The sequence below is a fragment of the Colias eurytheme genome, chromosome 15 (assembly GCF_061535395.1).
Source record: "Colias eurytheme isolate Ceu_HAF_F1 chromosome 15, ilColEury1 Martin Lab GWU primary, whole genome shotgun sequence".
NCBI classification, from domain to species: Eukaryota; Metazoa; Arthropoda; class Insecta; order Lepidoptera; family Pieridae; genus Colias; species Colias eurytheme.
Window position 1 is genome coordinate 9,133,042 of NC_142994.1, and position 12,040 is coordinate 9,145,081.

Here is a 12,040-nt window from a genome sequence, read left to right on the forward strand (position 1 = left end):
AGATATAGTTATACCAGATTCTCAGAATACTTTTTTTTGTTTCCCATCGTACCATTTTCCAAATAAACTATTACCAACTTATCATAATCTTTTTATTTGGTTCCCATATAATCGTATAACAGATAAACTATTGCCAGATTTTCATAATCTCTTTATTTGGTTCCCATACAATCGTGATTATACCTTTTACTATTGCCTGAAAATAAACATTTCCAGTAAGTAAATTGTTTTACTTGCCCATTACAGAAAGGTTTAAGTGTCAAATTCGACTCAGTAGGTTAGGTTAGGTTTGAACTGTGACCTCCCATGCACGAGCCGAGCGAGCGAAGCGAGCGTGCCGCGGCAGCGGCCGGCGAGTGCCAGAACCGACTCGCTATTGTTTCACTTGCCCATTACAGAAAGGTTTAAGTGTCAAATTCGACTCAGTAGGTTAGGTTAGGTTTGAACTGTGACCTCCCAAGCACGAGCCGAGCGAGCGAAGCGAGCGTGCCGCGGCAGCGGCCGGCGAGTGCCAGAACCGACTCGCTATTGTTTCACTTGCCCATTACAGAAAGGTTAAAGTGTTAAAATCTATTCAGAAGGTTAGGTTAGGTTCGTGCTGCGACCCCCTGGAAGGATTTCGTTTTTCTGGATATCGTTTATTTGAATTTCAAAAATCTGGACATTGTTTGTCTGGATATCAATCAACTGTATTTCAAAAATTTGTGTTTTAAAAATCTGGCTTTCGTGCATATGGATTACGGTCATCTGGATTTTGTGCATTTAGATTTCGTATGTCTGGAACTCATTCGTCTGGATTGTAAAACGTCGTACAAATGAAGAAATGGGCAAATGAAATTCGGAGTTGCGATTATATGGCAAACAAAACTTCGAAATTTTAAAATTCGGGGTTATGAAAAAATGTCCAAACGTTTTCTGGATTATGATATTCGGAATATTAAAATTCGAGATTAAGATAGGTAACCCCTATCATCATATATTCATATCATTTCTACAATCATCAATGATAATTTGAGTTGTCAAAACATTAGACAAGGACCATTTACAGCTGGGAGACCTCTCGCTCGAACCGTTTTTTTTTAGCTTCTGCTAATAAGGAAATAGCAAGCCTTTAGCTAACAATTAATCATATTTTACCAAACTGTAAACTGTATTAACGTTTTTAGTCGACCCACAGCCTAAACGAAGTACATATATGTACTATATTTCCATGGCCCAAGCTACGAATGGAAACATTTTTTTACTGTTTACATAATTAGACTGGTAAGTATTTTTGGTAATAAGGTTCTGTTCTATGAAGCCCTGTATAATATTATACAAAGTACTCTGTGTAATGCTGTGTATTGAACTATGAACGAACTATATGAACGAAATGAAGCGTTTTCATTTATAATCTGTATTCTATAGTATAATCTGCTGTGGCTGTCCGTAATCATTTCCAATTTCTAACCTAGAAATATTAATTAATATTAAATTAATTTTTTAAAAACCCACTCAATTAAAAAAAGCATAATGACTGATTTACCAGACTTTTCAAGTTCTAAAGGAGCTGATTCTGAACTTCAGGATTTCTTATTGGTGGAAAAGCAAAAGGCTCAATTTCATGCTCAGGTATTTTGTAAAAATATTCGTTTGTTTCGTTTCAATAAAAAACTTCTTACAGAAATGCTTTTCTTGAGCCTGTTCTATTATTTGAAAACCATAAAACGACTTCGTTTTCTTCTTAACTGTTTCATAATCAATATTAAAATATGTATTGCATCAGGCTAGTATTAAATTTTCGAGTTAATCAAAATTTTACCTTTTTAAATTGATTCTTTATTCCAGATTCACGAATTCAACGACTTTTGCTGGGATAAATGTGTGGACAAACCAGGATCAAAATTAGATTCCAAAACGGAAACCTGCATCACAAATTGTGTCGAGAGATTTATTGATGTTTCATTACTTATTACAAATAGATTTGCACAAATGCTAGAAAAGGGAGGTGGCATGCAGTGAACATAAGTTAATTATCATGTGATGTGTTCATAAAACAAATGTTTATTTGAATAAATATTATTGTTACTGAGAAATTGTATTTTACAATTTCCAAATTTATAGTTATTAGTAGTGATATTGTTGCATTAATTTTGCATTTTAGTCAATAAGGAAGGATATAAATAAAAGAAGTTTTGGTTTATTTAATTTTTTATTTTCATGGCATTAGTAATATGGTTTTATAAATTAGTAAAGCATAGATTTATACAAATCAGTATTTTTATCAACATTATCTTGATGGCAGTACATTTATCTGCCAACTTTTCCCAATTTAGTGTCAGTGCGAGGATCAGCTGTTATAGTTTGTACAGCAACTAGTGCTTCATTAATCTTTGTCTGTAATTCCCTTATATCTTGGATGAACAAGAGGTTAAGAACATCTATTGGCTGGTTAATCAGAATAGCATCAGTCTTTGGAGGATCAGGATGTGGTGTGGTTTTAAGGATTTTAGCGAGAGCTGCTAAACGGAATTTTGGATCTGGGTGTGGGCCCACACCGGCTAGAGTGCAAACTCTCTCAACACCAGCCTTAAATGCGGGACTATCAACTGGAAAAATAAAAGATTTAAAATTAACCACATCTGAAGTTGGATATAAAAATATTTGAATTTTTTATATTATGATTATTTTACGTGCATATAATATAGTCTTATGGTAAAAAATTTAATTGGCCAAGGTTAAGCACCACATAAAGAGACCTATTTTGAATCAAATACTTTGAATTGTATAAATATAACTATAACCTTTTAAAACTTTCAAATTCAGGTACTTACATAGCCTTCTCACTTAAATATTTCAAAATTTATAAATATAAGTAATCTACATAATATTACTCACAGTTTAAGTTATCCAAAGGATTAGAAGACACTACATTAGGCACAGCCTGTTTTGGTTGATCCAATTTCACTTCCTTGTATTTGGTGACTGAAAGTAGATGATTAATGTGTAATAATAAACCAAAATAATTTGGAAAATCCAAAAGAGCACGCCTCATAATTTTTTTTAATAAATATTTATTAATTATTATTTTTGTTTATTTAATAACAATTAAACCACATCGAATCAGACCCTGAAAAATGAAAGGGTTCTATTCCTGAGCATACTCAAGCGTAAGAGAAAAAAAAAGACTCGATTAGTAAAGTATTTCGGTCGCTATCGTGTTAACAAGAAAAAGGTTCCGCACATACAGACACACGGACGTCCAAGACAGAACTTTTTTAAACTGTTTTTTAACTAGTTTAAATAACAAAAATGACATCAAAAATATCATGAACGTTAAAAATAGTGTTTTTTCTTAATATGTGTGTGTATGTATTATCTTACAAGTGCAATGTATGATACATAAAGACATTTTAAGTTTGAAAAATCAGATGTTTTGCGCGAAGTGACAGTAGTACCCACCTCAACGCTTCGCTTATGAGGCGTGCAATAGCTTATGTGATAAGAGTTTAATCATTTGATAGTAATAAAATTTATAGTAGCATTTTTATGTTACAGTGATCTTGAGACTTTTTTTTATTTGTAACTATTTATGTACATAAACCTCTGCTTTATCAGCCTTTACTAATTGTGTAGATATCCAGAGATCATATCTTCAAAGACCAATGAGAACAATTATGACCATTTAGAGTTTAGTCTAGTTGTACTAGTAAAAGATAAAACATACCATTGTCCGCAAACTCCAATCGCACAGCATAAGATAGTAGCCAATTCAATTGTTCATTTAATGTTCCATTTACCACAGGACTGACTAAGTCTTTTTGGTATATATCATATGCTTCTTGCCAACTATTACTGTCTATATTCCGAAGACCTTCCCTCTCCTCGATCTTGTAATGCCTTATTTTTTGATCCTCAAGCCATAAAACTACACTTCTATATTCTTTTTCATCTGCGAGTTCAATATAATTTTAAACGTAACAAAACCATTATGTATTGCAAGACATGCATGTTTTAATATGTTAGTTAATTAAAATTATAATTATAAAATATAATATTAAGACATGAACAAGAAAATGCAGTCGTACCTTCACAATTGAAACTTTCAGGATTCGGGTGGCCAAGAGCAGACAACTTTAACTTGAAGATATTGCTCATTTTGCCTTGAATTAAAACACGATGTTTTTACTTACGTTACTTTATATTTATTTTAGAAATTCTAAGTTAAAATTAATAATTTTAGACACTTAACATCTATATAAACAGCTGCCGGTTCACGGCTGACAGCTGTCATTACCTGTGATAACTCATAACCACAGACCGAAATTGGCACAATTTTGACTACACCAATGCCATGTGAAATATATAATCTGTGTGTTGTGACATATTTTATAACACAGTTTTTTTAATGTTGTGTTGTCATGTTGTGGTCTAAATTTCATGTCAAAAATTTGACAATTTTATCAATAATTATTTTCAGTCAACTATAGTTCGAATACACAGCTGTTTTGTTACATTACATATATATCCCGATTTATTAAAACTTGCGATAATTCATATAAATAAGTCTTAATTATTCTCTTCATCCAAATATTTCCCGGCGATAAAATCCCTTCCAATTATTTTATAAATATGTCAACATCCGAATGGGTCAACGAAAACTGTGTATCGTTTTTCCAACTCTTATGTATTAAAATTGTAAAAACAGGGCGAGTGCCCCAGCATATAGCATTCATTATGGATGGAAATCGTCGATATGCAAAAAAAGTCAGTGTAAAAACGAGTGATGGACATTCCAAAGGATTTGATAAACTGTCGGAAACCTTGAAGGTTTGTGTAATTTACATTATTAATATAGTACATATTTAAACAAGCTATGATTGTTTGTTTGATTAGATGGTTTTTTTTCCTTTCAGTGGTGTCTTGATCTTGGTATACCTGAAGTTACAGTTTACGCCTTCAGTATAGAAAACTTTAAGAGAAGCGAAGAAGAAGTTAGTGCACTTATGGATTTGGCACGTGAAAAATTTAAACGTTTATTGGATGCTATGTAAGTAAGATATATATTTGATTAATTTAGTTATAAATATCATAGAACTCAGTACAATAACTATTTGATTTGATTTAGAGAGGGTGATTTATACTCATTTACCTATTGATTAATGTAAAATTTTGTATAAGTATTTGTCCACAATTGTAGTAGAAAAAAAAATTATATGAATGACACAAAAATTTTAGCGATCAAATTAATGAATGGGGGGTGCGTATACACATCGCTGGAAGAATGTCCCTACTACCTGAAGACTTTCGTGCAATGGTTTCCAAAGCTATGGTGGCAACAAAACAAAACAACAAGCTTCGTCTGAACATTGCTTATGCATATACAGGTAGAGAAAAATTATCATTAATATTATAAATGAGAAGTGTTTGTTTGTATTTCTTTCACGTCACTTTTCACAATTTTATCGTAAAATTTTAGATATGGGTAAAAATAGGAAGTAAAAAAAGTGACGTAAAATAATTTTTACCGGAATTGGAATTTCCTTTTATTGTCTATAATCATAACATTTATAAATACAGGCCGTGATGAAATCAGCAGAGCAACTTCACATATAATAAATGGAATCCAGAATAATGAATTAACTCCTGAAGATATTGATGAAGACTTGGTATCTCAGTCCTTAGACCTGGGACATGCAGAACTTTTGATACGAACATCTGGAGAAGTTAGGTTATCCGACTTTATGCTTTGGCAGGTTAATAAAAATTAATATTTATTAATATGTTACAAAAATTTCACTCATCATAATTATTATGAAATTTAGCCAATATTATGGATTGTATGCTGGCAAATCTGCAGCCGGAAAACTAGTTTAAAATAAATACATGGACATGTTATTACTAACCAACTTTCCATGTATCTTTTCTAACTAATTTACTTTTATTTCAGATGCCAAACACGGTGCTATATTTCACGAAAGTTTTATGGCCAGAGTTTTCCATTTGGAATTTCTTGGCTGCAATTATACACTACCAAAGGCATGCTCCACCTTCATTACCAGAAAAAGAAAACAACCAAAATCAAGAGAAATTTTTACAAAAACTGGAAGACAGGAAGTGGCAAGAATTAAAAAAAATAGTTGAGTGTACATAGTTTATAACACAGAACAGTAAAGTAGATAGAAGTGTGATGTGGGCGTGGCCCACGTGTCACTGGTAAGGTAGGATCACCTAACTTGCTCTCAGTTATGCGCAGAAAAATATTCGAGTCGGTTGTCAGCTGTCAAACCTTTTTTCCATATTTATTCATTAATTAGGACGTGTTGTTCGGTATTAGAGTGCAAAAATGATAGCAGACGAAATAATATCAGCAATGAAGGCATTTCGTACCATCGGTAAGTCTTATTTTTATTTATTTTAATTATATTTTATGTTATAACTTCGCTTGTTGTAATTTGTCAAAATTGTATACAAATATCTAGTCAAAATGAACCTTAATACGTAAGAAATTAGTACTATTATAGATTGAACAGCAAACAAGACTTTCTGGAATATTATTGCAATAAACAAACGAATGTCGCTTTAGTGATGCTTGTGGCGCATATCGACAGTATCGATACTTTAGAAAAGATAAACATTATAAATATTAAATTTTATTTTATTTTTCCTTAGCTTTAATTTGTCCAATTTATTTATAGATTTGCCAAAGAGGCTAATTAAAAAAGAGAAATGGATAAATGCAACGTGACGAGTTAACTGGATGCCGAACAGCACTAAGCAGTCTAACAAAGGCCACCGATACAGGAAACCTACGGCAGTTCCAAGATTTAAAATAATGCATATTTTCTGTTTGTATTTTGTAAATATAGATTAATACTATTCTATTCCGTTTTTACACGCTTTATATTAGCTTCACCTGTATGTTTGTAACCGACTTCTTTGGGCGCGATTTTGACCCACTTTAAACGGCCAGATTTCGTTCAAACTTTGTAGATTTATTGAGGACCGATGACAATACACTAATTTGATAAAATTTTCTATTTTTTAGTTCGGTTTTCTATAAAAAGCGTGTTTTTTAGTTTTTTTAAACTACATATTATTTATTTAATAATAATAATATAAAAAGACGTACTTAGTAGTAATAAACATACTCCAAAATGTGACACATTATACTATACTCATATAAAAGAAAGAAGAAAAATACACAAAAAATATTTATTTGTGAATTATCGATAACAAGGCTGACATCCCTCAGGGCATAGCATCAGATAAATATCAAGTTAATGTCATTAATGCTGAGTGAAACAAATTTCAACCTTATCTCTATGTGTTGCGTTTCAAATTTATATCTATCGAAAACTAACGCCCTCTGTTGTGGAGTAGCTGAATGTTTTCGAATTTGGAATTTCTGTGCAATGAGAAACAAAACAGCTAATATACCTAGGGATGTTATACTAAAATAAACCGTAACATGGTGCGTTAGGGTACATATTGAAATGCTGAATTTATAACCTAAGTCAGTTTTTACTCAAATTAAGCTGTCCAATCAAAGGCATAGTTTACTTGTAGTGTACTGTATAACTATCGGTTTAAATGTGTGGGTTTGGCGACACTGGTTTTCATACTAATTATGACATTATAGCACTTCTATATGTTTTTACTGTTCTGTGGTTTATAAATAGCAAACGGATTTAGAATAGCAATTTTTAGATAGGGATCCTTTTTAAAAACTAAATAATACATACATTCACTTTTAAGTGTAAATAAAAGCAATATTTAGGGCCAGATATTAAATATAATTTAGGACTTCTGATCCTGCAATCAAATATCTTTTATTCAAATTTTAAAACATAATATTATAAGTCAAATCCAACATAATATTAAAGGTATTTAAGATATTTAATTGTGAATAAAATTAAAGCAGATTTTTGGCAACACATTTTATTTCCTTAACTAAATAACTTATAACACATTAAAATATACAAATACAAGATTGCTTTATAAAAGTAATCATTGCTACAGCTAAAGTAAAATTATTTTCCTTTGATTGTGTATTTGGAATATGTTTTTGTGGGGTCATATGGCTCCCATCTGGATGCAGGAAATATATGTTTGTTTCTTTCATACCAGGACCTGCAAAAAAGGTTATATTGTTTTAATGTGTAAAATATTAAACTGTTAATAAAATTTAATATTTTGTGTGAGTGTGTAAATGTTTAAATTATTTGAAGGGCATTTTAAAATGAAAATGTTTATCATTCCAATGTTAATAGTTATACCTTAATAAGACTTTCCCTGCGTGTGAGTCTTGTTTCTCTTGAGTAGCGTCATTCAATAATCTTATATCGTCAGAAGCATCAAACTGGAATAAGGGCCCACTCTTACCTCTAGCCTGTAAAATATAAATGTATTAGAACATAATAATTATTTATTATCTGTTATGTTTTTTGTTGTCTTGTTAAAACTTACCTTTGTGACAATAAAATCGTAAAAAGTATAATGGTGTGGCAATATTAAATCCTCCTTAACATACATCAGCTGATCGGCAGAAACTGTTTTCAGTTCACTAAACTCTGGCCGTAGTGTGTCTAAGCATCTTTGTAGAAACTGGTAAATTGAATTTCCTGTAATTATACAAGTAATGTTAAGAAAATATTCTGTTGTAAATCCATGAATTCATAAAATGTCTATATTTAGCCATTAAAATTTACATACAATTGCTCTTTGAGGCTGATTGAAAACAATATGTTGGTATTTAAAATGTTTAATTACATTGTATGCATTGAAACTAGAAGAATTTAAATTTACTATTGTTAATTCTTAGCTAATTATGAATTTAAAAAAAATTGAAATTTTATGTATAGATTAATAATTATTGGTGTAACACAAACCTTTTTTCAAAGTAACATTCTTTCTATGGCCAGAACCATCCCAATAACTAAAAGTGACCGTAATTGGCTCATCTTTCAGACTTGCTTGAGTCATGACCCATTCTAATCTGAGTTCCTCCCTTAATTTTAGATCTGCTTCTTCCCTTTCTCTATCTGGTAAGAATGATGTATCCACATCTGGATTTTTCTTAATTTTTTTAACAGGCTGGACATAAAAAAGCAAAATAAATTTATGTATCACATATTTGATAAAGGAAAGATTATATAATTTATTATTGAAGTTTGGATGTAACTATAATATACTCAATGAAATGAAAAGGTCTTAAAGTCTGTTACTGAAGTGAAACTTCTAAAGACATGTTGAGAGTTAGATTTCGGTATCTTTGAACCTTGCCAAAGATGTTTCACTTCTGACACATATGGGCACACACACTTTTTGAAGTGAAAACTTCTTTAGCAGTGTTGAGCACTTTTTCTGTTATGGGTATAAAATCTTAAACTCGTGTCAGGACACGTGACCTGATCGAAAAAGCGTAAGACGGATACCATTCCAAAATATCAAACATGCTCAACATTAATAATCAAGTTTTCACTTCTGGCGGCACTCCCGGAGTGCAACCCGTCTTTTTTTTTTATGTTGTAACACATCATTATAATTTATTTATAAAATAGTTCACTTTATTTTTACCAGTTGAACATATTCACAGTCACTATAACTAAATTAGAACCTTACCACTTCATCCCTCTCTTTCCAATTTAAATCAGGTTTTTCCTCTTCCTCATCATCATCATCATTTTCTTCATCTTCATTGAGATCAAACGATAGAGCTTGTATCTGAAAAATTATCAAATATTGGACTTAACAAATAAAATATATACATATTTTTAGGTAAAAGTAATGATTTATGTTAATGCTGATTTGATTTAATCCATCAGGCCCCGGAATCACAGACACAATAGAAAATCTATTGTGTCGCGGTCGGATCTGGCCGATCGGTGGTTGAGAGGTTAAGCAGAATGATTGAAAGGACTAAATACCTGTCTCTTTTGTTTATTTTTTTGGGCTTGTTTAGCTTCTATTTCTTTTTGTCTTTCTTTCTCTTTTTCTGCTTTCTTTTGAGCCAATTTCTTCTCTCTTTCGCGGACAATATGTTCCTGTTTCGCTTTCATTTCATCAAGTGTTACCAATCCAATTGTGGAACTTTTCAATTGTTGTTCCACAGCATCATAATGCGTTGCAAACTTATTTTCAATATTATCAATTTTTAGATCCTCCTCAATTTTCTTCTTTCGAAGCTCAATCTCTTGTTGGGCTTTTTCCCTTTTCTTCATTAGATGCATAGCTCTCCCAGCTTCAGACGCTGCACCCTTGTAGTGGGCCATGGTGCTTTATTTAATTATCTTCTTAGAATTAAGAAATAACTACTTATTTATTTTAATAGAAGTATTTTTCTAGAATAATCACAGAACACAACTCGCAAACACTTGGATATTTACTTTTTTGACATTTGACAAACATCAATCATTGTGTCATTGTGTCATGTCATTTTTTTGCTATAAGAAGATGTGTCTTTTTGACAAAGTTTTGACATTAGAGTAGTGCTGCATCTTCACATTCATGGTTGCCATTCACCTCTTCACTCTACGAATCATTCGTTCCTACAAAAGAGTGTCGTCGCTTGGTCGTCGCAGACGGTTCACACTGTGGAGTGTGGTTCACACATTACATTAATTAAATACCCTTGATTGTGTCCAAAAATCACTTTTAACACTAATGTGCAAATCTCAAGGTGACTAACGAGTGCACTGTTTATATAATAAGTTCGTAATATGTCCTCGTAAATCGCCATGTTATTCGCAAGAAAGAATTCGAAAAAATTAAATTTAACACTAGATAAATCCATACTAATATGTCTGTGCTAATATTATAAATGCGAAAGTAACTCTGTCTGTCTGTCTGTTACTCAATCACGCCTAAACTACTGTACCAATTTGCATGAAATTTGGTATGGAGATATTTTAATACACGAGAAAGGACATAGGCTACCTTTTATTGCGAAATATGTACCACGGGTGAAGCCGGGGCGGACCACCAGTAATTTATAAATATGAAAGAGGAGTAAGTATTAAATATTACGTTCATATTTTATAAATTGATAATAACAGCAAAAAAAAAAACGGATGTCTTTTATAAACACGAAAGCCTTTGTGGCCTTACCCATGTAGGTATTAAGTGTTCGCTTTATTTCATCTATACTAACCCTTATTAAAACGCTGGGAGCTATACTTCCCACGTCTCAGATTGAAGTAAATCGTGTTTTATTTTTATATGCTTAAACCTAATGCAGTGTAATATTTATCTACGCAATCTTAACATTTCAGAGAACTTTTTTTCATGGAAACACTTTTCAGAGAATTATTACATGTCGTGGTAAACACACGTCAAAGTCAGGCGACGTGATTTTGCAGCCGAAAACGACCGTTATTTTTTAGTTTTTGGTGTAGTGCTCAAAAAAAATTAGATAAGTAGATTTGAGTTCTAGCTATGTAAACTAGACTATATTACGGTTGCGTGAAACGTAAAAATATGCCCAGAATCTTTCGTTTATACCTTGGTAGAGTCGATTGAAATTAAGTCTTTAAGTGGGAAGATATTATCCCAGTGTTCGTCACTGCACACGACATTCGGAAATTCTATATATAAAATCTGTGTGTCTAAAAAATCTTTTTTAGTTGGTATAAGCAACTTATTTATTGTTATTCGTTATTTCCTGATCAGATAATTAGAAATCTTAACTCAATACATTAGTATTTACCTATTGTTTTTATTTTGTTTTAGAAAAATGCCATTTTTATGTTGAAGTCATTCATTTTTCAATTCCCGAATTCTTCCCTCAGTGAAATAAACTTGCATTGATGAGTACTTTCACCTCCTTTATTAAAAAACTTGATCTTTATATTTTTTTACGATAACATTAAATTCACAAGTGGAGTCAGGGCAACTAACTAGTGTTTTAAAATATTGATGTCTGGAGTGGACACTGGGAGCTATAGTTCCCACCTATCCAAACTTTTTACAAGAGAGAACAGATGACGGGATACATACTTCCCACCGAAAAAAGGGTACTTCCCCCCCACTAACCCCTTTTTTGTGTGTATTTTTGAAATCT

The 12,040-nt window shown here is 31.8% G+C and overlaps 4 protein-coding genes across 5 annotated transcripts; 2 read left to right on the plus strand and 2 right to left on the minus strand.

Moving 5' to 3' along the window:
* Positions 1-1,399: 1,399 nt before the first annotated feature.
* Tim8 (translocase of inner membrane 8) lies at positions 1,400-2,182 on the plus strand. Its single transcript, XM_090109910.1, has 2 exons — positions 1,400-1,611; positions 1,828-2,182. The coding sequence occupies exons 1-2, from the start codon at positions 1,513-1,515 to the stop codon at positions 1,999-2,001; spliced, it is 273 nt and encodes a 90-aa protein (XP_089966036.1). The 5' UTR covers positions 1,400-1,512; the 3' UTR covers positions 2,002-2,182.
* On the minus strand, positions 2,173-4,263 carry LOC149902516 (tRNA-splicing ligase complex subunit RTRAF). The gene is made up of 4 exons (XM_090109909.1): positions 4,068-4,263; positions 3,707-3,931; positions 2,878-2,964; positions 2,173-2,588 (listed from the first exon to the last, which is right to left on the minus strand). Exons 1-4 carry the CDS (start codon positions 4,135-4,137, stop codon positions 2,290-2,292), a joined length of 681 nt encoding a protein of 226 aa, XP_089966035.1. The 5' UTR covers positions 4,138-4,263; the 3' UTR covers positions 2,173-2,289.
* Positions 4,264-4,423: 160 nt separating this feature from the next.
* Dhdds (Dehydrodolichyl diphosphate synthase subunit) lies at positions 4,424-8,479 on the plus strand. 2 transcript variants are annotated; one of them, XM_090110053.1, is made up of 6 exons: positions 4,424-4,809; positions 4,896-5,029; positions 5,218-5,366; positions 5,560-5,735; positions 5,930-6,132; positions 7,650-8,479. In XM_090110053.1, coding segments are annotated over exons 1-6 (861 nt in total). In that variant the 5' UTR covers positions 4,424-4,611; the 3' UTR covers positions 7,651-8,479. The 2 variants fall into 2 exon arrangements, with proteins under 2 accessions (XP_089966179.1, XP_089966178.1); XM_090110052.1 differs by lacking the exon at positions 7,650-8,479 and having other exon boundaries at positions 4,425-4,809; positions 5,930-6,139.
* LOC149902518 (protein FAM50 homolog) lies at positions 7,974-10,368 on the minus strand. The gene is made up of 6 exons (XM_090110051.1): positions 9,909-10,368; positions 9,604-9,705; positions 8,871-9,075; positions 8,449-8,603; positions 8,259-8,371; positions 7,974-8,112 (listed from the first exon to the last, which is right to left on the minus strand). The coding sequence occupies exons 1-6, from the start codon at positions 10,251-10,253 to the stop codon at positions 8,013-8,015; spliced, it is 1,020 nt and encodes a 339-aa protein (XP_089966177.1). The 5' UTR covers positions 10,254-10,368; the 3' UTR covers positions 7,974-8,012.
* Positions 10,369-12,040: the final 1,672 nt, after the last annotated feature.